The sequence below is a fragment of the Eutrigla gurnardus genome (genome assembly GCF_963514095.1).
Source record: "Eutrigla gurnardus genome assembly, chromosome: 17".
Taxonomy (NCBI): Eukaryota; Metazoa; Chordata; class Actinopteri; order Perciformes; family Triglidae; genus Eutrigla; species Eutrigla gurnardus.
In genome coordinates, this window is record NC_139928.1 from 22,897,605 (window position 1) to 22,922,024 (window position 24,420).

The 24,420-nt window shown below is 43.0% G+C and overlaps 1 protein-coding gene across 1 annotated transcript; it reads left to right on the plus strand.

Annotated features, from left to right (window-relative positions):
* Window positions 1-9,800: 9,800 nt before the first annotated feature.
* Window positions 9,801-22,516, plus strand: LOC311027506 (uncharacterized protein; the record flags this gene model as incomplete). Its single annotated transcript, XM_084031528.1, has 3 exons — window positions 9,801-9,830; window positions 12,515-12,638; window positions 20,238-22,516. The coding sequence occupies 3 exons, from the start codon at window positions 9,801-9,803 to the stop codon at window positions 22,193-22,195; spliced, it is 2,112 nt and encodes a 703-aa protein (XP_083887654.1). The 3' UTR covers window positions 22,196-22,516.
* Window positions 22,517-24,420: the final 1,904 nt, after the last annotated feature.

Below are 24,420 nucleotides of genomic sequence, written 5' to 3' on the forward strand. Positions count from 1 at the left end.
TTCAACATTAAATGTTTTGTGACGCATTTAAACGTAGATAAAAAGCTTGAATCCAGGGACGTATTCGTTTTCTTCACCTGAACATGTCGGCATACAGTTTGAACTCAAATCGACGTCCATTGTGTTCGACTAACCGACCTAAACCGACTAGCATGCAAACGGCTATTTGGGTCACAGGGCGACCAGAAAGGATGTCTGATACCAAACTGAACGTCCTGTAACAGCCGACACCCCATCGATCCTAACCTCATTCAGAAAACAAGCATTTTAAAAGTTGTCAGCTTGTTGTCTTGAAGACAGAACTTAAAAATCATGACTTAATCCGTTTTACTAATCACCATAATCATGTAGTTATTTCGGCATACTTTTGATCTGTTTATTGTTATTAAATCATGTAGCTGAAGTGTTGAAATGATGATATGACAGGTTTTTAAGACATGTATGAATTTCATTACTCTCCACAGATGTTCAACAGCTGTTGGTGAGAAAAGAAGAGGTTCCCTTAGAGCAGCAGGACTGGAGCTCCAGTGTGGACCAGGTGGTCCAGACAGAACCCCCACACATTAAGGAGGACCAGGAGAACCCTGACCCTCCACACATCAAAGAAGAGCAGGAGGACCCTGAACCCCCACACATTAAAGATAACCAGGAGGACCCTGAACCCCCACACATTAAAGATGACCAGGAGGACCTCTTGACCAGTCAGCAGGGAGAGCAGCTTAATGGACTGGAGGAGGCTGATATTAAGTTCCCATTGACTCTTGTCCCTGTGAAGAGTGACGAAGATGCTGATGAAGAGAAGCCTCAGTCCTCAGGGCTGCCTTCAGCTGCAACCAACAGCTCAACTGAACACATGGAAACAGAAGCTGATGAAGAGGACTGTGGAGGACCAGAACCAGCCAGGAACTTGCATTCATATTTACAACCAGATACTGATGACAAGACTGGAGACTCTTCTGATCCTGAGACTGATGACAGTGCTGATTGGCAGGAGACCAGAGAACCTCTGTTAACTTTAAAGGCTTTGAATAATGATGAAATCCCTGACAGTGTGTTTAGATGTAGTTCTACTGAGAATCCATTTACATGCTCTGAGTGTAGGAAAACATTTACGATCCGTGGAAATCTGAAAAGACACATGAGAACTCATACAGGAGAAAGACCTTTCAGTTGCTCAGTTTGTAAGAAATCTTTTCCACAGAGTTCACATTTACTGGTCCACATGAGATCTCATACAGGAGAAAGACCTTCCAGCTGCTCAGTTTGTAAGAAATGTTTTACAGATAGTGGAGATTTAAAGATACACATGAGAATTCACACAGGAGGGAAACCTTTCAACTGCTCAGTTTGTAAGAAATATTTTGCGCAGTGTTCACATTTACTGGTCCACATGAGAACTCATACAGGAGAGAAACCTTTCAGTTAAGAGTCTTCTCGCTGACGGTGAAACAACTGGAGCAATGAGGCCAAGTTTTGTGACAGCCCATTGATGGTCTGGTGACCTGACTAAGGTGTCCTATGCCTTGGCCCAATGTCAGCTGGGATCATCCATCCAAAAGATTATATCCATTGATTCAATTTTCATTTTTATGCTATAAGTATCAAGACACATTCTGGTTAATTGCCTGGTTGAATCAGCCTGTATTCCTAGAAACACTAATGTGGCCCATATTTTGTCATAGTTTCTATTTTTATACTTTTTCTATGTATTTGTACATTTAATAGGTTTCATGATATATTTTGGATGGCTAATGAGATTCATTACATACATTTGACTTGTGATGTATTTAACGTCTGTATTTGTGCTATAATATGATCACATAATTGTTGTCTGGTTGGTAGAAGTAGAAACAGTGTGTATTTGTATTGATACAAATAAAGTGGATGAACACTACTTCTACGTCCGCCCCGTCATTCAAGGTTCAACGTGTCTTTATAGCTAGGTCAACAAATTTGGGTAATTAGATAAGGGGACTCTTCAAATGATAAGTCTGATGTTATTTTATTACACAGCAACTTATCCTTGAAAGGTATGGTATAACTTTATTGTCACTATACGAATACAGCGAAATTACAGAATCACCCCGTCCGTATACATACATATACAGCATACAGTACATATAGTAGACAGACATAACGGGATGACACCACAGTAAAAGTGGGTAGAACAACAGGAGAGGGGAGGAGGAAAAAAAGGAAGCTCCCAGACTGTGTTCCTGTGGGGGAGCACAGTGTGGGACTCAGCGACGGGAGGGGGTAAGGGGGAGGGAGGTGTACCAACGCAGACAGGCGGCCAGCCGCAGCCATAAGGCGGCGCCAGCGGACCCCGCCTGACGCACTGGGGGGTGAAAGCGGCGAAGGCGTGGGAGGGGGGGCTGCGGGGGTGTATTGCAAATGTTCATGTGTGTAACGTGTCCATGAATGTGTGTGATTCATAGGCCTGAAGAGTTGCCTCGCCCATCGAAATAACACAGCAAGTTGCCATGGAGATGTCCTTGATCCCAGACAGAGTCAACAATCAACAGGTGTCCATGTAGGAAGGGAGGGAGGAATATTTACGCAGTATTGCAGAGCCTCTCACAGCAAGCATCTCCTGGAGGAATTGTTCCAGCAGCGACCTTGGCCAGGGCAGCAGCCGCGAGGGGCTGGAATTGTGGTTGTTTGTGTTAGGGCGAGTAGTCGCATTTCAGTAGACACGACTCACTCTCATTGTCCATATTGGTCTTCAAATCAATCCATTCGCATTAGCAAAGCTGTAAGCTCCTCCAAGATGTTTTCCATGTTGTGGTTCATTACCACAGTCAGAGTGTTGACAGCTTTGTCCAAGATGTTTTCCATGTTGTGGTTCATTACCACAGTCTGAGCACTAGCGTCTCCACTCACTCCATCAATCATGCCGGGCGGCTTCACTGGGCTTTGGACTGCTGACACTGTCTTCCGAATTGTCCAATACACCAGGGCAGTCCTAATCCAATCAGCAAAAAGCCCGTTATCATGGTTCCAGCTATGTACAAATGACCCTCCACTGCTCCCAAGAGTCGATGGTGTAACCAGTGGCGAACGTCCTGTCAGGGCAGGCAGGTTCCCCGAACCCGAGCTTCTCGTCGAGGACATTCTGTCAATTGCATTGAGGGACCAGTTGACCAATTCCATGATTTCATTTGGGAGAAAAATGCAGACAGAGGCTCCCAAATTATGAGAAAAGCCAAGACAAGCAAGCAGGGAAGATAAGTGAGTGGGAGAGAGAGAGATGCGTCCGCCTTCGTTGAGAGCAGTTAATGTTGTTTTTATCCATGTTTGTTATGAATATTATGTTGCTGCACATCACCTCTTCTGTACCACACATGTTCTAATATCACATCCATGTTCTGGACCTCCTAAGCTTCCGTAGCCTCTCCTGCCCCTCACACTGCCTTTTTGCTTTGCTGAAGGCAAGTTGTGTTGACAAATTCCTTTCTCACTTCCCATTTTTGCGTCTCCTTGTCTCCTCGCTCACCCAGCTTGTGACCTGGGAATTGATCTCAGTGCTTCATCTTGAAGGACAAAATGATTTTCTAAAATATAACACGCAGAATGAAGATGGAGGAGCTATAAGCCAGGAAACACCAGCATATCCTGGTAATGCCAGGCATTCGGCCTTTCTCATAATTTCCCAGTTTGTACATCCTCAATTCCTTCAAAGAATGACCATGTGTCAATAAATAACCATTGAAACAAAGATACATTTGGTTTCCTCTAATAAACACCCTTCATAGAACCTGGCTTCAGTTACCACCAAGTCATAACACCACCTGTTTTTTTTTACCATCATCACGGCACCTTCATCACTGTATGATCATCGTTCACCCTCACACCTGCAGCTCCTTCTGTTCTAACTCTGCCGTCGGCTTCTTAACAGCTCTGACTGACTCACATCATCATGAAGTCGGCTGTTTGATCTAAAGAACGATTCAACCAATGGGTTTTATTTTGTTTTCTCTCAGAGCAAGTAAATGCTGTAAAATAGTTCCTTGAGTTGTCTGTCCATACCATACCCACATTTGTTACATATAAAAATATATTTCATAAGCTTGCAGGCTTTTTTTGGAGGTTGCCCAGAAGTAAGTGGTATGAATACTACTTCAGTGTTTTATAATAACTGGGTGCAGCAGCGCAGCTGCCTCACTAGCTTAGTGTTACTCAACACAGAAAATCAGAAAATAGAAGTCTTCAATCCAAAGTTCTTCTTTTGTCTGTTTACTTATGAGCTGCAAAACATACAGTGTACAAAACACTTAGGATCTTTACTTTTCTGGATAAATTAACTGAAATTAAGTGTAGGTAAAAAGACTGGATTGCTCCGAGGTCCAGTGGCTTCTGGCTGCTTCACGGGTTTCTTCACATTTATACCAAATCTAACAGCCAATCAAATTATGTTATTTTATCACTGGTCAACTATTGTATTCTAAACTCAACATAACAAATGCAACACAGGATTTCTTAATTCTAGAAAATAATATATAACTTAAATTATTTCAATAACAAATAAATTACAATTTTCATACAAATGGCTTCAACGTATTAAATATTATTGGAAAATGTTTTTTTTATTATTATTTTATCACATAATGTAAGTAAACATCCTGGTCCACACTCCAGAACACCTGGTGGCGGTAATGCGACGATTCGTTGTTTGCTTCCCGCTAATAATCCCGATGACGAAGTTCCAGAGGACCCGGATGTATTTGTCTTTTAGCAACATGGCGCCCGGCGTTATTAGAACCAGCAGCGCGTCTTCGTGGTGTTGAGAAAGTGTGTGTTAGCTTCACCAGTACTGATCCATCAGAGTCTCTGTGTGTCTGGATAAACCCGTCTGGATGGACTTTGTACTCTTCACCTTTTATTCTGAAGGTTTGACCTCTGACTCATCTCCCGGTAGCATACGAAGCTAGTTAGCTTAGCATGCTAGCTGGAGACGGTTTTAACGGAGTTTGTAGAGAAAATGAGTAAAGTCCAAATGCTGAGAGCGTTGGTGGAGCAGCGACTAGCTGCGGCTGCTGAAGAGATATTTGGGCTGTTTGAAGGAACGATAGCAGAGTACGAGGAGGAACTTTCTCGTTCTAAAGAGGAGAACGAGCGACAGCGGAGACTCTTAGGGTGCAGTCGAATAGTCTTTTTTGCTTAGGAAGGTTCCTAACTGAAGAAGTGACCCGGAAGTAAACAAGTGGCCGCCATGATAAGAGCTGTTCGAATTCTCTAAATGCATAGGAAAGGAGCTCCAATGCTTCCTTTCAGAGCTCCTTTAGCATAGGATGCAACGGACCTTCCTATGCCATAGGAAAGGAGATTACGCCGACCCACAATTCTTTGCGAGAGCAACATTTAAAGTGCCGCACACCTCGGCCGTTCATGAAAACAAACGATAGGTGCATTTACATATTTAACAATGACTTTCATGCAGACAGAGTAATTGGAATAGTGATGATAAATGTGTGGACAGTGATAATAATTTAATGTTTTTTTATTTATTTATTTCAATCATGTTACAAATGTTTGACAAAAACGAAACTAAAACCACAAATGAAAAGTAAATAAAACAACGGTCAAACAGAAAGGAGGAGCTGCTGGACCTGAAGCCGGTCAGTGAACCAGCTGTTTATAAAACCAACATGTGGAGAAGTGGAAGATGCGCTTTTTGTAGTCCATTATTGTAGTTTCTCCAGCGCAGACGCACGTCAATCGCCGGTGCCGATCATCAGCTGTCAATCATCAGCGGCCGCGTTTTAATGACGTAGCTTAGTGAAAGTCCGGTCGGATTCTCTGAACACCGCGGTCGACTATTCCTAAGTCCTTTTGAGTTCTCCTATCGCCTTTCCTTGACCCCGTGACGTTTTCCCCAGAGGTCAAGGAATAGGAGATAGGAATAGGAGTTAGGACCTTATTTTTTGACTATTCGACTGCACCCTTAGACGCTGTTTTCCTCCCGGAAGTCCGGATTCACAGAGCAGGTTCGTTCATCAACACATCCGGGTTTCTCAGCGTCTACGTGACGTCAAGTGTTTCAACATTAAATGGTTTGTGACGCATTTAAACGTAAATAAAAAGCTTGAATCCAGAGACGTATTCGTCTTCTTCACCTGAACATGTCGGCATACAGTTTGAACTCAAATCGACGTCCATTGTGTTCGACTAACCGACCTAAACCGACTAGCATGCAAACGGCTATTTGGGTCACAGGGCGACCAGAAAGGATGTCTGATACCAAACTGAACGTCCTGTAACAGCCGACACCCCATCGATCCTAACTTCATTCAGAAAACAAGCATTTTAAAAGTTGTCAGCTTGTTGTCTTGAAGACAGAACTTAAAATCATGACTTAATCCGTTTTACTAATCATCATAATTATGTAGTTATTTCGGCATACTTTTGTTCTGTTTATTGCTATTAAATCATGTAGCTGAAGTGTTGAAATGATGATATGACAGGTTTTTAAGACATGTATGAATTTCATTACTCTCCACAGATGTTCAACAGCTGTTGGTGAGAAAAGAAGAGGTTCCCTTAGAGCAGCAGGACTGGAGCTCCAGTGTGGACCAGGTGGGCCAGACAGAACCCCCACACATTAAAGAGGACCAGGAGAACCCTGACCCTCCACACATCAAAGAAGAGCAGGAGGACCCTGAACCCCCACACATTAAAGAGGACCAGGAGGACCCTGAACCCCCAAACATTAAAGATGACCAGGAGGACCCTGAACCCCCACACATTAAAGAGGACCAGGAGAACCCTGACCCTCCACACATCAAAGAAGAGCAGGAGGACCCTGAACCCCCACACATTAAAGATGACCAGGAGGACCCTGAACCCCCACACATTAAAGATGACCAGGAGGAACTCTTGACCAGTCAGCAGGGAGAGCAGCTTAATGGACTGGAGGAGGCTGATATTAAGTTCCCATTGACTCTTGTCCCTGTGAAGAGTGAAGAATATGATGATGAAGAGAAGCCTCAGTCCTCAGGGCTGCCTTCAGCTGCAACCAACAGCTCAACTGAACACATGGAAACAGAAGCTGATGAAGAGGACTGTGGAGGACCAGAACCAGCCAGGAACTTGCATTCATATTTACAACCAGATACTGATGACAAGACTGGAGACTCTTCTGATCCTGAGACTGATGACAGTGCTGATTGGCAGGAGACCAGAGAATCTCTGTTAACTTTAAAGGCTTTGAATAATGATGAAATCCCTGACAATGATTTTAGATGTAGTTCTACTGAGAATCCATTTACATGCTCTGAGTGTAGGAAAACATTTAGGACCCGGGGAAGTCTGAAAAGACACATGAGAACTCATACAGGAGAAAAACCTTTCAGCCGCTCAGTTTGTAAGAAATGTTTTACACAGAAAGCAAATTTACAGATCCACATGAGAACTCACACAGGAGAAAAACCTTTCAGCTGCTCAGTTTGTAAGAAATGTTTTAGAGAGAGTGGAACTTTAAAGAAACACATGAGAATTCACACAAGAGAAAGATCTTTCAGCTGCTCAGTTTGTAAGAAATGTTTCGGTGACAATGGATATCTGAAGAGACACATGAGAACTCATTCAGGAGAAAAACCATACAGTTGCTCAGTTTGTAAGAAATGTTTTAGAGAGAGTGGAACTTTCAAGAAACACATGAGAATTCACACAAGAGAAAGACCTTTCAGCTGCTCAGTTTGTAAGAAATGTTTTAGAGAGAGTGGAGATTTCAAAAAACACATGAGAATTCACACAAGAGAAAGACCTTTCAGCTGCTCAGTTTGTAAGAATTGCTTTGCACGGAGTGATCAATTACTGGTCCACATGAGATCTCATACAGGAGAGAAACCTTTCAGTTGTTCAGTTTGTAAGAAATGTTTTAGAGAGAGTGGAGATTTAAAGAAACACATGAGAATTCACACAGGAGAGAAACCTTTTAGCTGCTCAGTTTGTATGAAATGTTTTACACAACGTTCAAATTTACTGGTCCACATGAGATCTCATACAGGAGAGAAACCTTTCAGCTGCTAAGTTTGTGAGACGTCTTTTACAGACAGTCGATGTTACACTTAAAGAGCTTGAGCAGCTGTTTTATTGTTCCTTTTATACGCTAATGTTGGGTAAAGGAATGTGTCTTACTTCCTGTGTTCAACGAGTTGAGTTTGTAACAGTTTGTCACAAAAGGTTTGCCTGGTGTCATCATGTCATGTGGTCTTTCAGGTTTAAATATTCAACATGTATAATGAAGAAGAGGGTCTGTTTGAGCAACAGGAATTGAGGCGTGAGAAACTTTTAGTTTTATCGTTTGCAATGCAAAATTCACCCCGATAGGTCTTTTGGCAAAGACGTAGCTGTAGGGGTTTTTGTTGGGTTAATTTTTCCCCCAGCAGGATTGAAGTACTGGGAGTTTGGTGCAAAACTGATCAAGATTGAAACTGTAAGTAAGACTCTAGAACTAATCACGGTGAAACAACAATGAGGCCAAGTTTTGTGACAGCCCATTGATGGTCTGGTGACCTGACTAAGGTGTCCTATGCCTTCGCCCAATGTCAGCTGGGATCATCCGTCCAAAAGATTATATCCATTGATTAAATTTTCATTTTTATGCTATAAGTATCAAGACACATTCTGGTTAATTGCCTGCTTGAATCAGCCTGTATTCCTAGAAACACTAATGTGGCCCATATTTTGTCATAGTTTCTATTTTTATTCTTTTTCTATGTATTTGTACATTTAATAAGTTTCATGATATATTTTGGATGGCTAATGAGATTCATTACATACATTTGACTTGTGATGTATTTAACGTCTGTATTTGTGCTATAATATGATCACATAATTGTTGTATGGTTGGTAGAAGTAGAAACAGTGTGTATTTGTATTGATACAAATAAAGTGGATGAACACTACTTCTACGTCCGCCCCGTCATTCAAGGTTCAACGTGTCTTTATAGCTAGGTCAACGAATTTGGGTAATTAGATAAGGGGACTCTTCAAATGATAAGTCTGATGTTATTTTATTACACAGCAACTTATCCTTGAATGGTATGGTATAACTTTATTGTCACTATACGAATACAGCGAAATTACAGAATCACCCAGTCCGTATACATACATATACAGCATACAGTACATATAGTAGACAGACATAACGGGATGACACCACAGTAAACGTGGGTAGAACAACAGGAGAGGGGAGGAGGAAAAAAAGGCAGCTTCCAGACTGTGTTCCTGTGGGGGAGCACAGTGTGGGACTCAGCGACGGGAGGGGGTAAGGGGGAGGGAGGTGAACCAACGCAGACAGGCGGCCAGCCGCAGCCATAAGGCGGCGCCAGCGGACCCCGCCTGACGCACTGGGGGGTGAAAGCGGCGAAGGCGTGGGAGGGGGGGCTGGGGGGGTGTATTGCAAATGTCCATGTGTGTAACGTGTCCATGAATGTGTGTGTGTGATTCATAAGCCTGAAGAGTTGCCTCGCCCATCGAAATAACACAGCAAGTTGCCATGGAGACGTCCTTGATCCCAGACAGAGTCAACAATCAACAGGTGTCCATGTAGGAAGGGAGGGAGGAATATTAACGCAGTATTGCAGAGCCTCTCACAGCAAGCATCTCCTGGAGGAATTGTTCCAGCAGCGACCTTGGCCAGGGCAGCTGCCGCGAGGGGCTGGAATGCAGATTAGATTGTGGTTGTTTGTGTTAGGGCGAGTAGTCGCATTTCAGTAGACACGACTCACTCTCATTGTCCATATTGGTCTTCAAATCAATCCATTCGCATTAGCAAAGCTGAAAGCTTCTCCAAGATGTGTACCACGTTGTGGTTCATTACCACAGTCAGAGTGTTGACAGCTTTGTCCAAGATGTTATCCATGTTGTGGTTTATAGCCACAGTCTGAGCACTAGCGGCTCCACTCACTCCATCAATCATGCCGGGCAGCTTCACTGGGCTTTGGACTGCTGACACCTTCTTCCGAATTGTCCAATACACCAGGGCAGTCCTAATCCAATCAGCAAAAAGCCCGTTATCATGGTTCCAGCTATGTACAAATGACCCTCCACTGCTCCCAAGAGTCGATGGTGTAACCAGTGGCGAACGTCCTGTCAGGGCAGGCAGGTTCCCCCGAACCCGAGCTTCTCGTCGAGGAGATTCTGTCAATTGCATTGAGGGACCAGTTGACCAATTCCATGATTTAGTTTGGGAGAAAAATGCAGACAGAGGCTCCCAAAGTATGAGAAAAGCCAAGACAAGCAATCAGGGAAGATAAGTGAGTGGGAGAGAGAGAGATGCGTCCGCCTTCGTTGAGAGCAGTTAATGTTGTTTTTATCCATGTTTGTTATGAATATTATGTTGCTGCACATCACCTCTTCTGTACCACACATGTTCTAATATCACATCCATGTTCTGGACCTCCTAAGCTTCCGTAGCCTCTTCTGCCCCTCACACTGCCTTTTTGCTTTGCTGAAGGCAAGTTGTGTTGACAAATTCCTTTCTCACTTCCCATTTTTGCATCTCCTTGTCTCCTCGCTCACCCAGCTTGTGACCTGGGAATTGATCTCAGTGCTTCATCTTGAAGGACAAAATGATTTTCTAAAATATAACACGCAGAGTGAAGATGGAGGAGCTATAAGCCAGGAAACAGAAGTCTTCAATCCAAAGTTCTTCTTTTGTCTGTTTACTTATGAGCTACAAAACATACAGTGTACAAAACACTTAGGATCTTTACTTTTCTGGATAAATTAACTGAAATTAAGTGTAGGTAAAAAGACTGGATTGCTCCGAGGTCCAGTGGCTTCTGGCTGCTTCACGGGTTTCTTCACATTTATACCAAATCTAACAGCCAATCAAATTATGTTATTTTATCACTGGTCAACTATTGTATTCTAATCTCAACATAACAAATGCAACACAGGATTTCTTAATTCTAGAAAATAATATATAACTAAAATTATTTCAATAACGAATAAAATATAATTTTCATACAAATGGCTTCAACGTATTACATATTATTGGAAAATGTTTTTTTTATTATTATTTTATCACATAATGTAAGTAAACATCCTGGTCCAAACTCCAGAAAACCTGGTGGCGGTAATGCGACGATTCGTTGTTTGCTTCCCGCTAATAATCCCGATGACGAAGATCCAGAGGACCCGGATGTATTACTCTTTTAGCAACATGGCGCCCGGCGTTATTAGAACCAGCAGCGCGTCTTCGTGGTGTGTCTGTTAGCTTCACCAGTACTGATCCATCAGAGTCTCTGTGTGTCTGGATAAACCCGTCTGGATGGACTTTGTACTCTTCACCTTTTATTCTGAAGGTTTGACCTCTGACTCATCTCCCGGTAGCATACGAAGCTAGTTAGCTTAGCATGCTAGCTGGAGACGGTTTTAACGGAGTTTGTGGAGAAAATGAGTAAAGTCCAAATGCTGAGAGCGTTGGTGGAGCAGCGACTAGCTGCGGCTGCTGAAGAGATATTTGGGCTGTTTGAAGGAACGATAGCAGAGTACGAGGAGGAACTTTCTCGTTCTAAAGAGGAGAACGAGCGACAGCGGAGACTCTTAGACGCTGTTTTCCTCCCGGAAGTCCGGATACACAGAGCAGGTTCGTTCATCAACACATCCGGGTTTCTCAGCGTCTACATGACGTCAAGTGTTTCAACATTAAATGGTTTGTGACGCATTTAAACGTAAATAAAAAGCTTGAATCCAGAGACGTATTCGTCTTCTTCACCTGAACATGTCGGCATACAGTTTGATTCAAATCGACGTCCATTGTGTTCGACTAACCGACCTAAACCGACCAGCATGCAAACGGCTATTTGGGTCACAGGGCGACCAGAAAGGATGTCTGATACCAAACTGAACGTCCTGTAACAGCCGACACCCCATCGATCCTAACTTCATTCAGAAAACAAGCATTTTAAAAGTTGTCAGCTTGTTGTCTTGAAGACAGAACTTAAAAATCATGACTTAATCCGTTTTACTAATCACCATAATCATGTAGTTATTTCGGCATACTTTTGATCTGTTTATTGCTATTAAATCATGTAGCTGAAGTGTTGAAATGATGATATGACAGGTTTTTAAGACATGTATGAATTTCATTACTCTCCACAGATGTTCAGCAGCTGTTGGTGAGAAAAGAAGAGGTTCCCTTAGCAGTGGCGGTTCTACACGGGGGCCTACAGGGGCCAGTGCCCCTGTAAAAATGTCCCAGGCCCCCCCTGTGGCCCCCCCAGAGCTGACTGAATAAGCTGACTGAATGATAAAATGAAAATGAAATAAATTGATCAAGTTATTACGATTTTATGCGCTAGCGCCAAAAGCGGAACTAATGTGACTCAGCGCTCTACACGGAATAATTAGAGCGACGCACCCAAACACTGCCTTGCCGGATGCGAGATGAGAGTGAGAACGGCACTTTCCATTTTTTAATGTGCCCCTCTGATCAAACATTGGCCCCACCTTGGCCCCCCCAGTAAAATTTGTCTAGAACCGCCACTGTCCCTTAGAGCAGCAGGACTGGAGCTCCAGTGTGGACCAGGTGGGCCAGACAGAAACCCCACACATTGAAGAGGACCAGGAGGACCCTGAACCCCCACACATCAAAGAGGACCAGAAGGACCCTGAACTCTGGACCAGTCAGCAGGGAGAGAAGCTTCAAGGGTTGGATGAGGCTGATATTAAGTTCCCATTGACTCTTGTCCCTGTGAAGAGTGAAGAAGATGCTGATGAAGAGAAGCCTCGGTCCTCAGGGCTGCCTTCAGCTGCAACCAACAGCTCAACTGAACACATGGAAACAGAAGCTGATGAAGAGGACTGTGGAGGACCAGAACCAGCCAAGGACTCACGTTCATATTTACAACCAGATACTGATGACAAGACTGGAGACTCTTCTGATCCTGAGACTGATGACAGTGCTGATTGGCAGGAGACCAGACATCCTCTGTCAACTTTAAAGGCTTTGAATAATGATGAAATCCCTGACAATGATTTTAGATGTAGTTCTACTGAGAAACCATTTACATGCTCTGAGTGTAGGAAAACATTTAGGACCAATGGAAATCTGAAAAGACACATGAGAACTCATACAGGAGAAAAACCTTACAGCTGCTCAGTTTGTAAGAAATATTTTACACAGAGTTCACATTTACAGGTCCACATGAGAGCGCACACAGGAGAGAAACCTTTTAGCTGCTCAGTATGTAAGAAATATTTTACACAGAGTTCACATTTACAGGTCCACATGAGAACTCATACAGGAGATAAACCTTTCAGCTGCTAAGTTTGTGAGACGTCTTTTACAGACAGTCGATGTTACACTTAAAGAGCTTGAGCAGCTGTTTTGTTGTTCCTTTTATACGCTAATGTTGGGTAAAGGAATGTGTCTTACTTCCTGTGTTCCGCTCAACAAGTTAAGTTTATAACAGTTTGGGCCCTAGTTTCGTGGCGCAGCGCAGGGCGGCGGAGCCGGCGTAATGCAAGTTTCGACCCGCGCAGCCTTGCGCACGGTCAGTTTGGTGGATCGCCTGCGCCAAGATGGGTGTGGCGGCGCAGCAGTGGGAGGCGTCACAGATTCAACTTGGCGTAGCGGAAGTTTCGTGGCAAAAAGCCTCGCTGAGACTGCGCTGAAAGCCCGCCAGCTCCCACATGAGAACTCATACAGGAGAGAAACCTTTCAGCTGCTCAGTTTGTAAGGAATGTTTTACAGATAATGTAGCTTTAAAGAAACACATGAGAATTCACACAGGAGAGAAACCTTTCAGCTGCTCAGTTTGTAAGAAATCTTTTCCACAGCGTTCACGTTTACTGGTCCACATCAGAACTCATACAGGAGAGAAACCTTTCAGCTGCTCAGTTTGTAAGAAATCTTTTCCACAGCGTTCACGTTTACTGGTCCACATCAGAACTCATACAGGAGAGAAACCTTTCAGCTGCTCAGTTTGTAAGAAATGTTTTGCAGATAGTGGATCTTTAAAGAAACACATGAGAATTCACACAGGAGAGAAACCTTTTAGCTGCTCAGTTTGTATGAAATATTTTACATACCGTTCAAATTTACTGGTCCACATGAGATCTCATACAGGAGAGAAACCTTTCAGCTGCTCAGTTTGTAAGAAATGTTTTAGACACAGTGGAGTTTTAAAGAAACACATGAGAATTCACACAGGAGAGAAACCTTTTAGCTGCTCAGTTTGTAAGAAATGTTTTAGAGAGAGTAGAATTTTAAAGAAACACATGAGAATTCACACAGGAGAGAAACCTTTCAGTTAAGAGTCTTCTCACTGACGGTGAAACAACTGGAGCAATGAGGCCAAGTTTTGTGACAGCCCATTGATGGTCTGGTGACCTGACTAAGGTGTCCTATGCCTTCGCCCAATATCAGCTGGGATCATCCATCCAAAAGATTATATCCATTGATTCAATTTTAATTTTTATGCTATAAGTATCAAGACACATTCTGGTTAATTGCCTGCTTGAATCAGCCTGTATTCCTAGAAACACTAATGTGGCCCATATTTTGTCATAGTTTCTATTTTTATACTTTTTCTAAGTATTTGTACATTTAATAAGTTTCATGATATATTTTGTATGGCTAATGAGATTCATTACATACATTTGACTTGTGATGTATTTAACGTCTGTATTTGTGCTATAATATGATCACATAATTGTTGTCTGGTTGGTAGAAGTAGAAACAGTGTGTATTTGTATTGATACAAATAAAGGGGATGAACACTACTTCTACGTCCGCCCCGTCATTCAAGGTTCAACGTGTCTTTATAGCTAGGTCAACGAATTTGGGTAATAAGATAAGGGGACTCTTCAAATGATAAGTCTGATGTTATTTTATTACACAGCAACTTATCCTTGAATGGTATGGTATAACTTTATTGTCACTATACGAATACAGCGAAATTACAGAATCACCCCGTCCGTATACATACATATACAGCATACAGTACATATAGTAGACAGACATAACGGGATGACACCACAGTAAAAGTGGGTAGAACAACAGGAGAGGGGAGGAGGAAAAAAAGGCAGCTCCCAGACTGTGTTCCTGTGGGGGAGCACAGTGTGGGACTCAGCGACGGGAGGGGGTAAGGGGGAGGGAGGTGTACCAACGCAGACAGGCGGCCAGCCGCAGCCATAAGGCGCCGCCAGCGGACCCCGCCTGACGCACTGGAGGGTGAAAGCGGCGAAGGCGTGGGAGGGGGGGCTGCGGGGGTGTATTGCAAATGTCCATGTGTGTAACGTGTCCATGAATGTGTGTGTGATTCATAAGCCTGAAGAGTTGCCTCGCCCATCGAAATAACACAGCAAGTTGCCATGGAGATGTCCTTGATCCCAGACAGAGTCAACAATCAACAGGTGTCCATGTAGGAAGGGAGGGAGGAATATTAACGCAGTATTGCAGAGCCTCTCACAGCAAGCATCTCCTGGAGGAATTGTTCCAGCAGCGACCTTGGCCAGGGCAGCTGCCGCGAGGTGCTCGAATGCAGATTAGATTGTGGTTGTTTGGGTCAGGGCGAGTAGTCGCATTTCAGTAGACACGACTCACTCTCATTGTCCATATTGGTCTTCAAATCGATCCATTCGCATTAGCAAAGCTGAAAGCTTCTCCAAGTCAATAACCACAGTCAGAGTGCTGACAGCTTTGTCCAAGATGTTATCCATGTTGTGGTTTATAGCCACAGTCTGAGCACTAGCGGCTCCACTCACTCCATCAATCATGCCGGGCAGCTTCACTGGGCTTTGGACTGCTGACACCGTCTTCCGAATTGTCCAATACACCAGGGCAGTCCTAATCCAAACAGCAAAAAGCCCGTTATCATGGTTCCAGCTATGTACAAATGACCCTCCACTGCTCCCAAGAGTCGATGGTGTAACCAGTGGCGAACGTCCTGTCAGGGCAGGCAGGTTCCCCCGAACCCGAGCTTCTCGTCGAGGAGATTCTGTCAATTGCATTGAGGGACCAGTTGACCAATTCCATGATTTAATTTGGGAGAAAAATGCAGACAGAGGCTCCCAAAGTATGAGAAAAGCCAAGACAAGCAATCAGGGAAGATAAGTGAGTGGGAGAGAGAGAGATGCGTCCGCCTTCGTTGAGAGTAGTTAATGTTGTTTTTATCCATGTTTGTTATGAATATTATGTTGCTGCACATCACCTCTTCTGTACCACACATGTTCTAATATCACATCCATGTTCTGGACCTCCTAAGCTTCCGTAGCCTCTTCTGCCCCTCACACTGCCTTTTTGCTTTGCTGAAGGCAAGTTGTGTTGACAAATTCCTTTCTACTTCCCATTTTTGCATCTCCTTGTCTCCTCGCTCACCCAGCTTGTGACCTGGGAATTGATCTCAGTGCTTCATCTTGAAGGACAAAATGATTTTCTAAAATATAACACGCAGAGTGAAGATGGAGGAGCTATAAGCCAGGAAACACCAGCATATCCTGGTAATGCCAGGCATTCGGCCTTTCTCATAATTTCCCAGTTTGTACATCCTCAATTCCTTCAAAGAATGACCATGTGTCAATAAATAACCATTGAAACAAAGATACATTTGGTTTCCTCTAATAAACACCCTTCAGTGGACCTGGCTTCAGTTACCACCAAGTCATAACACCACCTGTTTTTTTGACCATCATCACGGCACCTTCATCACTGTATCATCATCGTTCACCCTCACACCTGCAGCTCCTTCTGTTCTAACTCTGCCGTCGGCTTCTTAACAGCTCTGACTGACTCACATCATCATGAAGTCGGCTGTTTGATCTAAAGAACGATTCAACCAATGGGTTTTATTTTGTTTTCTCTCCGAGCAAGTCAATGCTGTAAAATAGTTCCTTGAGTTGTCTCTGTCCATACCATACCCACATTTGTTACATATAAGAATATATTTCATAAGTTGAAGGCTTTTTTTCGAGGTTTCCCAGAAGTAAGTGGTATGAATACTACTTCAGTGTTTTATAATAACTGGGTGCAGCAGCGCAGCTGCCTCACTAGCTTAGTGTTACTCAACACAGAAAATCAGAAAATAGAAGTCTTCAATCCAAAGTTCTTCTTTTGTCTGTTTATTTATGAGCTGCAAAACATACAGTGTACAAAACACTTAGGATCTTTACTTTTCTGGATAAATTAACTGAAATTAAGTGTAGGTAAAAAGACTGGATTGCTCCGAGGTCCAGTGGCTTCTGGCTGCTTCACGGGTTTCTTCACATTTATACCAAATCTAACAGCCAATCAAATTATGTTATTTTATCACTGGTCAACTATTGTATTCTAATCTCAACATAACAAATGCAACACAGGATTTCTTAATTCTAGAAAATAATATATAACTTAAATTATTTCAATAACAAATGAATGATAATGTTCATACAAATGGCTTCAACGTATTACATATTATTGGAAAATGTTTTTTTATTATTATTTTATCACATAATGTAAGTAAACAGCCCGGTCCACACTCCAGAACACCTGGTGGCAGTAATGCGACGATTCGTTGTTTGCTTCCCGCTAATAATCCCGATGACGAAGTTCCAGAGGACCCGGATGTAGTATTCTTTTAGCAACATGGCGCCCGGCCTTATTAGAACCAGCAGCGCGTCTTCGTGGTGTTGAGAAAGTGTCTGTTAGCTTCACCAGTACGGATCCATCAGAGTCTCTGTGTGTCTGGATAAACCCGTCTGGATGGACTTTGTACTCTTCACCTTTTATTCTGAAGGTTTGACCTCTGACTCATCTCCCGGTAGCATACGAAGCTAGTTAGCTTAGCATGCTAGCTGGAGACGGTTTTAACGGAGTTTGTAGAGAAAATGAGTAAAGTCCAAATGCTGAGAGCGTTGGTGGAGCAGCGACTAGCTGCGGCTGCTGAAGAGATATTTGGGCTGTTTGAAGGAACGATAGCAGAGTACGAGGAGGAACTTTCTCGTTCTAAAGAGGAGAACGAGCGACAGCGGAGACTCTTAGACGCTGTTTTCCTCCCGGAAGTCCGGATACACAGAGCAGGTTCGTTCATCAACACATCCGGGTTTCTCAGCGTCTACATGACGTCAAGTGTTTCAACATTAAATGGTTTGTGACGCATTTAAACGTAGATAAAAAGCTTGAATCCAGAGACGTATTCGTCTTCTTCACCTGAACATGGCGGCATACAGTTTGAACTCAAATCGACGTCCATTGTGTTCGACTAACCGACCTAAACAGATTTCCGCCTGTGAAGCAGCACATATATATATATATATATATATATATATATATATATATATATATATATATATATATATATATATATATAATAACTTTATTTGTATACCACCTTTAAAAACAGCACTTAACAAGGTGCTTTGACACAGTACACACAAATACAATAAAAGCAAAACAACAACAAAATGTACAGAGGACAGAGGAAATTATTATTAGCCTGTAAATGAATGTGAGGTGCTTGCAAAGAAAGACAAATGATGGGATAAAGGGATAAAACGATAAAAATATGAAAAGATAGAAAGATAAAAAAAAAAAATATATATATATATATATATATATATATATATACACACACACACACACACACACACACATACACACACACACACACAGGGCCTGAAGTTAAATTATTTGGCCACCAGCCACTGTGGCAGGTTGGGTTTACCAGCCCAAATAGTTTGTCCCTAAAATAAAGGTGACCGACTCAGAAAATGCCTAAGAATGGTTCTTGAACTTGTACAGAATACACATTAAAGCGTGTGCAAGTGTTCTTTTTAGGACTTGTGGTCCTTAATTGCCTATAACTTTAAGTATTTTGTCCCGATTACAAATGGGTTTGTAGTGTTTCCCACAGGATCTTTGGAGGCTATGGTGGGGGGGCTTGCGATCCTCTAGGGGGGTCTGGGAGCATACCCCCCCGGGAGAAAATTTTGAATAATTTCATTTTAATGCATCAATTTGGTGAATTCTGAGAAACAATATATCACATATCAATAACTGACCAATTTCTTACAAACTGCTGGTACTGATCAAAATGCTGACATACTAAATGGGGTTGAGGAGTTTAAGCATTCAAGAAAGGATGAGAACAAAAATGACTAAAACACAATTAGTTTATTATTCATATTCATATTATTAATAATAATAATAATAATAATAATAATAATAAGTGGGTGACTATTCCTCAGCCTTCCTTGGTGTTTTGGTTTTGACTAAAGCATCGTTCACATACGTCGCCACTTGCCCATCTCTGAGCGACAGCTGTCAATGAATGTGTTCTAGCGGAATGTAGCCAGGACAGGCGATGCGATGTGGTCGATCGGAGATAGAATCATTTTAACTTTCTGCGATGCGAGTGAAGCGAGTACCAATCACAATGTAGAATAGAGATGATTGACAGTTGACGTCAACAGAGTGTTCCACAGAGAGTTGCCGCTTGAACTCACCGCCGGCGGCAGTGAATCTTTTTTGCCAGCGAGTAGAATTCAGCGAGAAAGCGAGTGACGGGCGAGTAGCGACGTATGTGAACGGGGCTATATGCGCACGCACTGTCATACTCGCCGGCTGGGGGGGGTAACTTTTGTTCAGTAACATGATTTGACTCGTGAGTGGTGGCACTGGAGCCCTAGCAGTAGCGTAACTCCTGTTGATACTTTTATTCTTTTGCTTTTTTTCACGTGCTTTCTTCATACCACCGCTGATGCTTCGTACACGTACGGGGAGAGACAGGGAGAGACAGTAGAGAAGCGCAGGTCCGAGTAAGGTGGGCGAAACCAAATCTCAGAGCGGGAGGGGGCACAGACAAACGTCGCTATTTTTTACTGGTAAATTGAGAAAATCTACCACACTGTTGTGATTATAATGCTTAACATTCAATATCAATAATTATTATATCATATTGGGTGGGTTGTGGTGGCTGGTTTGGATTATTGGGTGGGTTGCAACCCACCCATCCCCCCCATAAATTACGCCTATGTCTGATACCAAACTGAACGTCCTGTAACAGCCGACACCCCATCGATCCGAACTTCATTCAGAAAACAAGCATTTTAAAAGTTGTCAGCTATTTGTCTTGAAGACAGGACTTGAAAATCATGACTTAATCCGTTTTACTAATCACCATAATCATGTGGTTATTTTGGCATACTTTTGATCTGTTTATTGCTATTAAATCATGTAGCTGAAGTGTTGAAGTGATGATATGACAGGTTTTTAAGACATGTATGAATTTCATTTCTCTCCACAGATGTTCAGCAGCTGTTGGTTAGAAAAGAAGAGGTTCCCTTAGAGCAGCAGGACTGGAGCTCCAGTGTGGACCAGGAGGGCCAGACAGAACCCCCACACATTAAAGAGGACCCTGAACCCCCACACATTAAAGATGACCAGGAGGGCCAGACAGAACCCCCACACATTAAAGATGACCAGGAGGGCCAGACAGAACCCCCACACATTAAAGATGACCAGGAGGGCCAGACAGAACCCCCACACATTAAAGAGGACCAGGAGGACCCTGAACCCCCACACATTAAAGAGGACCAGGAGGAACTCTTGACCGGTGAGCAGGGAGAGCAGCTTAATGGACTGGAGGACGCTGATAGCAAGTTCCCATTGATTCTTGTCCCTGTGAAGAGTGAAGAAGATGCTGATGAAGAGAAGCCTCAGTCCTCAGGGCTGCCTTCAGCTGCAACCAACAGCTCAACTGAACACATGGAAACAGAAGCTGATGAAGAGGACTGTGGAGGACCAGAACCAGCCAGGAACTTGCATTCATATTTACAACCAGATACTGATGACAAGACTGGAGACTCTTCTGATCCTGAGACTGATGACAGTGCTGATTGGCAGAAGACCAAAGAACCTCAGTCAACTTTAAAGGCTTTGAATAATGATGAAATCCCTGACAATGATTTTAGATGTAGTTCTACTGAGAATCCATTTACATGTTCTGAGTGTAGGAAAACATTTACAATCCGTGGAAATCTGAAAAGACACATGAGAACTCATACAGGAGACAAACCTTTCAGCTGCTCAGTTTGTAAGAAATCTTTTACAGAAAGTGGAGCTTTAAAGAAACACATGAGAATTCACACAGGAGAGAAACCTTTCAGCTGCTCAGTTTGTATGAAATATTTTACACAACGTTCAAGTTTACTGGTCCACATGAGATCTCATACAGGAGAGAAACCTTTCAGCTGCTCAGTTTGTAAGAAATGTTTTACAGATAGTGGACATTTAAAGAAACACATGAGAATTCACACAGGAGAGAAACCTTTCAGCTGCTCAGTTTGTAAGAAATGTTTTACAGATAGTGGACATTTAAAGAAACACATGAGAATTCACACAGGAGAGAAACCTTTCAGCTGCTCAGTTTGTAAGAAATGTTTTACAGATAGTGGACATTTAAAGAAACACATGAAAATTCACACAGGAGAGAAACCTTTCAGCTGCTCAGTTTGTAAGAAATGTTTTACAGATAGTGGAAATTTAAAGAAACACATGAGAATTCACACAGGAGAGAAACCTTTCAGCTGCTCAGTTTGTAAGAAATCTTTTCCACAGCGTTCACATTTACTGGTCCACATGAGAACTCATACAGGAGAGAAACCTTTCAGTTGCTCAGTCTGTAAGAAATGTTTTAGACTGAGTGGAGATTTAAAGAAACACATGAGAATTCACACAGGAGAGAAACCTTTCAGCTGCTCAGTTTGTAAGAAATGTTTTCCACACCGTTCACATTTACTGGTCCACATGAGAACTCATACAGGAGAGAAACCTTTCAGTTGCTCAGTCTGTAAGAAATGTTTCAGACAGAGTGGAGATTTAAAGAAACACATGAGAATTCACACAGGAGAGAAACCTTTCAGCTGCTCAGTTTGTAAGAAATGTTTTCCACACCGTTCACATTTACTGGTCCACATGAGAACTCATACAGGAGAGAAACCTTTCAGTTGCTCAGTCTGTAAGAAATGTTTTAGACAGAGTGGAGATTTAAAGAAACACATGATAATTCACACAAGAGAAAGACCTTTCAGCTGCTCAGTTTGTAAGAATTGCTTTGCACGGAGTGATCATTTACTGGTCCACATGAGATCTCATACAGGAGAGAAACCTTTCAGCTGCTCAGTTTGTAAGAAATGTTTTACAGATAGTGGAGCTTTAAAGAAACACATGAGAATTCACACAGGAGAGAAACCTTTCAGTTAAGATGTAGTCTTCTCACTGACGGTGAAACAACTGGAGCAATGAGGCCAAGTTTTGTGACAGCCCATTGATGGTCTGGTGACCTGACCAAGGTGTCCTATGCCTTCGCCCAATATCAGCTGGGATCATCCATCCAAAAGATTATATCCATTGATTCAATTTTCATTTTTATGCTATAAGTATCAAGACACATTCTGGTTAATTGCCTGCTTGAATCAGCCTGTATTCCTAGAAACACTAATGTGGCCCATATTTTGTCATAGTTTCTATTTTTATACTTTTTCTAAGTATTTGTACATTTAATAAGTTTCATGATATATTTTGTATGGCTAATGAGATTCATTACATACATTTGACTTGTGATGTATTTAACGTCTGTATTTGTGCTATAATATGATCACATAATTGTTGTCTGGTTGGTAGAAGTAGAAACAGTGTGTATTTGTATTGATACAAATAAAGGGGATGAACACTACTTCTACGTCCGCCCCGTCATTCAAGGTTCAACGTGTCTTTATAGCTAGGTCAACGAATTTGGGTAATAAGATAAGGGGACTCTTCAAATGATAAGTCTGATGTTATTTTATTACACAGCAACTTATCCTTGAATGGTATGGTATAACTTTATTGTCACTATACGAATACAGCGAAATTACAGAATCACCCCGTCCGTATACATACATATACAGCATACAGTACATATAGTAGACAGACATAACGGGATGACACCACAGTAAAAGTGGGTAGAACAACAGGAGAGGGGAGGAGGAAAAAAAGGCAGCTCCCAGACTGTGTTCCTGTGGGGGAGCACAGTGTGGGACTCAGCGACGGGAGGGGGTAAGGGGGAGGGAGGTGTACCAACGCAGACAGGCGGCCAGCCGCAGCCATAAGGCGCCGCCAGCGGACCCCGCCTGACGCACTGGAGGGTGAAAGCGGCGAAGGCGTGGGAGGGGGGGCTGCGGGGGTGTATTGCAAATGTCCATGTGTGTAACGTGTCCATGAATGTGTGTGTGATTCATAAGCCTGAAGAGTTGCCTCGCCCATCGAAATAACACAGCAAGTTGCCATGGAGACGTCCTTGATCCCAGACAGAGTCGACAATCAACAGGTGTCCATGTAGGAAGGGAGGGAGGAATATTAACGCAGTATTGCAGAGCCTCTCACAGCAAGCATCTCCTGGAGGAATTGTTCCAGCAGCGACCTTGGCCAGGGCAGCTGCCGCGAGGGGCTCGAATGCAGATTAGATTGTGGTTGTTTGGGTCAGGGCGAGTAGTCGCATTTCAGTAGACACGACTCACTCTCATTGTCCATATTGGTCTTCAAATCGATCCATTCGCATTAGCAAAGCTGAAAGCTTCTCCAAGTCAATAACCACAGTCAGAGTGCTGACAGCTTTGTCCAAGATGTTATCCATGTTGTGGTTTATAGCCACAGTCTGAGCACTAGCGGCTCCACTCACTCCATCAATCATGCCGGGCAGCTTCACTGGGCTTTGGACTGCTGACACCGTCTTCCGAATTGTCCAATACACCAGGGCAGTCCTAATCCAATCAGCAAAAAGCCCGTTATCATGGTTCCAGCTATGTACAAATGACCCTCCACTGCTCCCAAGAGTCGATGGTGTAACCAGTGGCGAACGTCCTGTCAGGGCAGGCAGGTTCCCCCGAACCCGAGCTTCTCGTCGAGGAGATTCTGTCAATTGCATTGAGGGACCAGTTGACCAATTCCATGATTTAATTTGGGAGAAAAATGCAGACAGAGGCTCCCAAAGTATGAGAAAAGCCAAGACAAGCAATCAGGGAAGATAAGTGAGTGGGAGAGAGAGAGATGCGTCCGCCTTCGTTGAGAGCAGTTAATGTTGTTTTTATCCATGTTTGTTATGAATATTATGTTGCTGCACATCACCTCTTCTGTACCACACATGTTCTAATATCACATCCATGTTCTGGACCTCCTAAGCTTCCGTAGCCTCTTCTGCCCCTCACACTGCCTTTTTGCTTTGCTGAAGGCAAGTTGTGTTGACAAATTCCTTTCTACTTCCCATTTTTGCGTCTCCTTGTCTCCTCGCTCACCCAGCTTGTGACCTGGGAATTGATCTCAGTGCTTCATCTTGAAGGACAAAATTATTTTCTAAAATATAACACGCAGAGTGAAGATGGAGGAGCTATAAGCCAGGAAACACCAGCATATCCTGGTAATGCCAGGCTTTCGGCCTTTCTCATAATTTC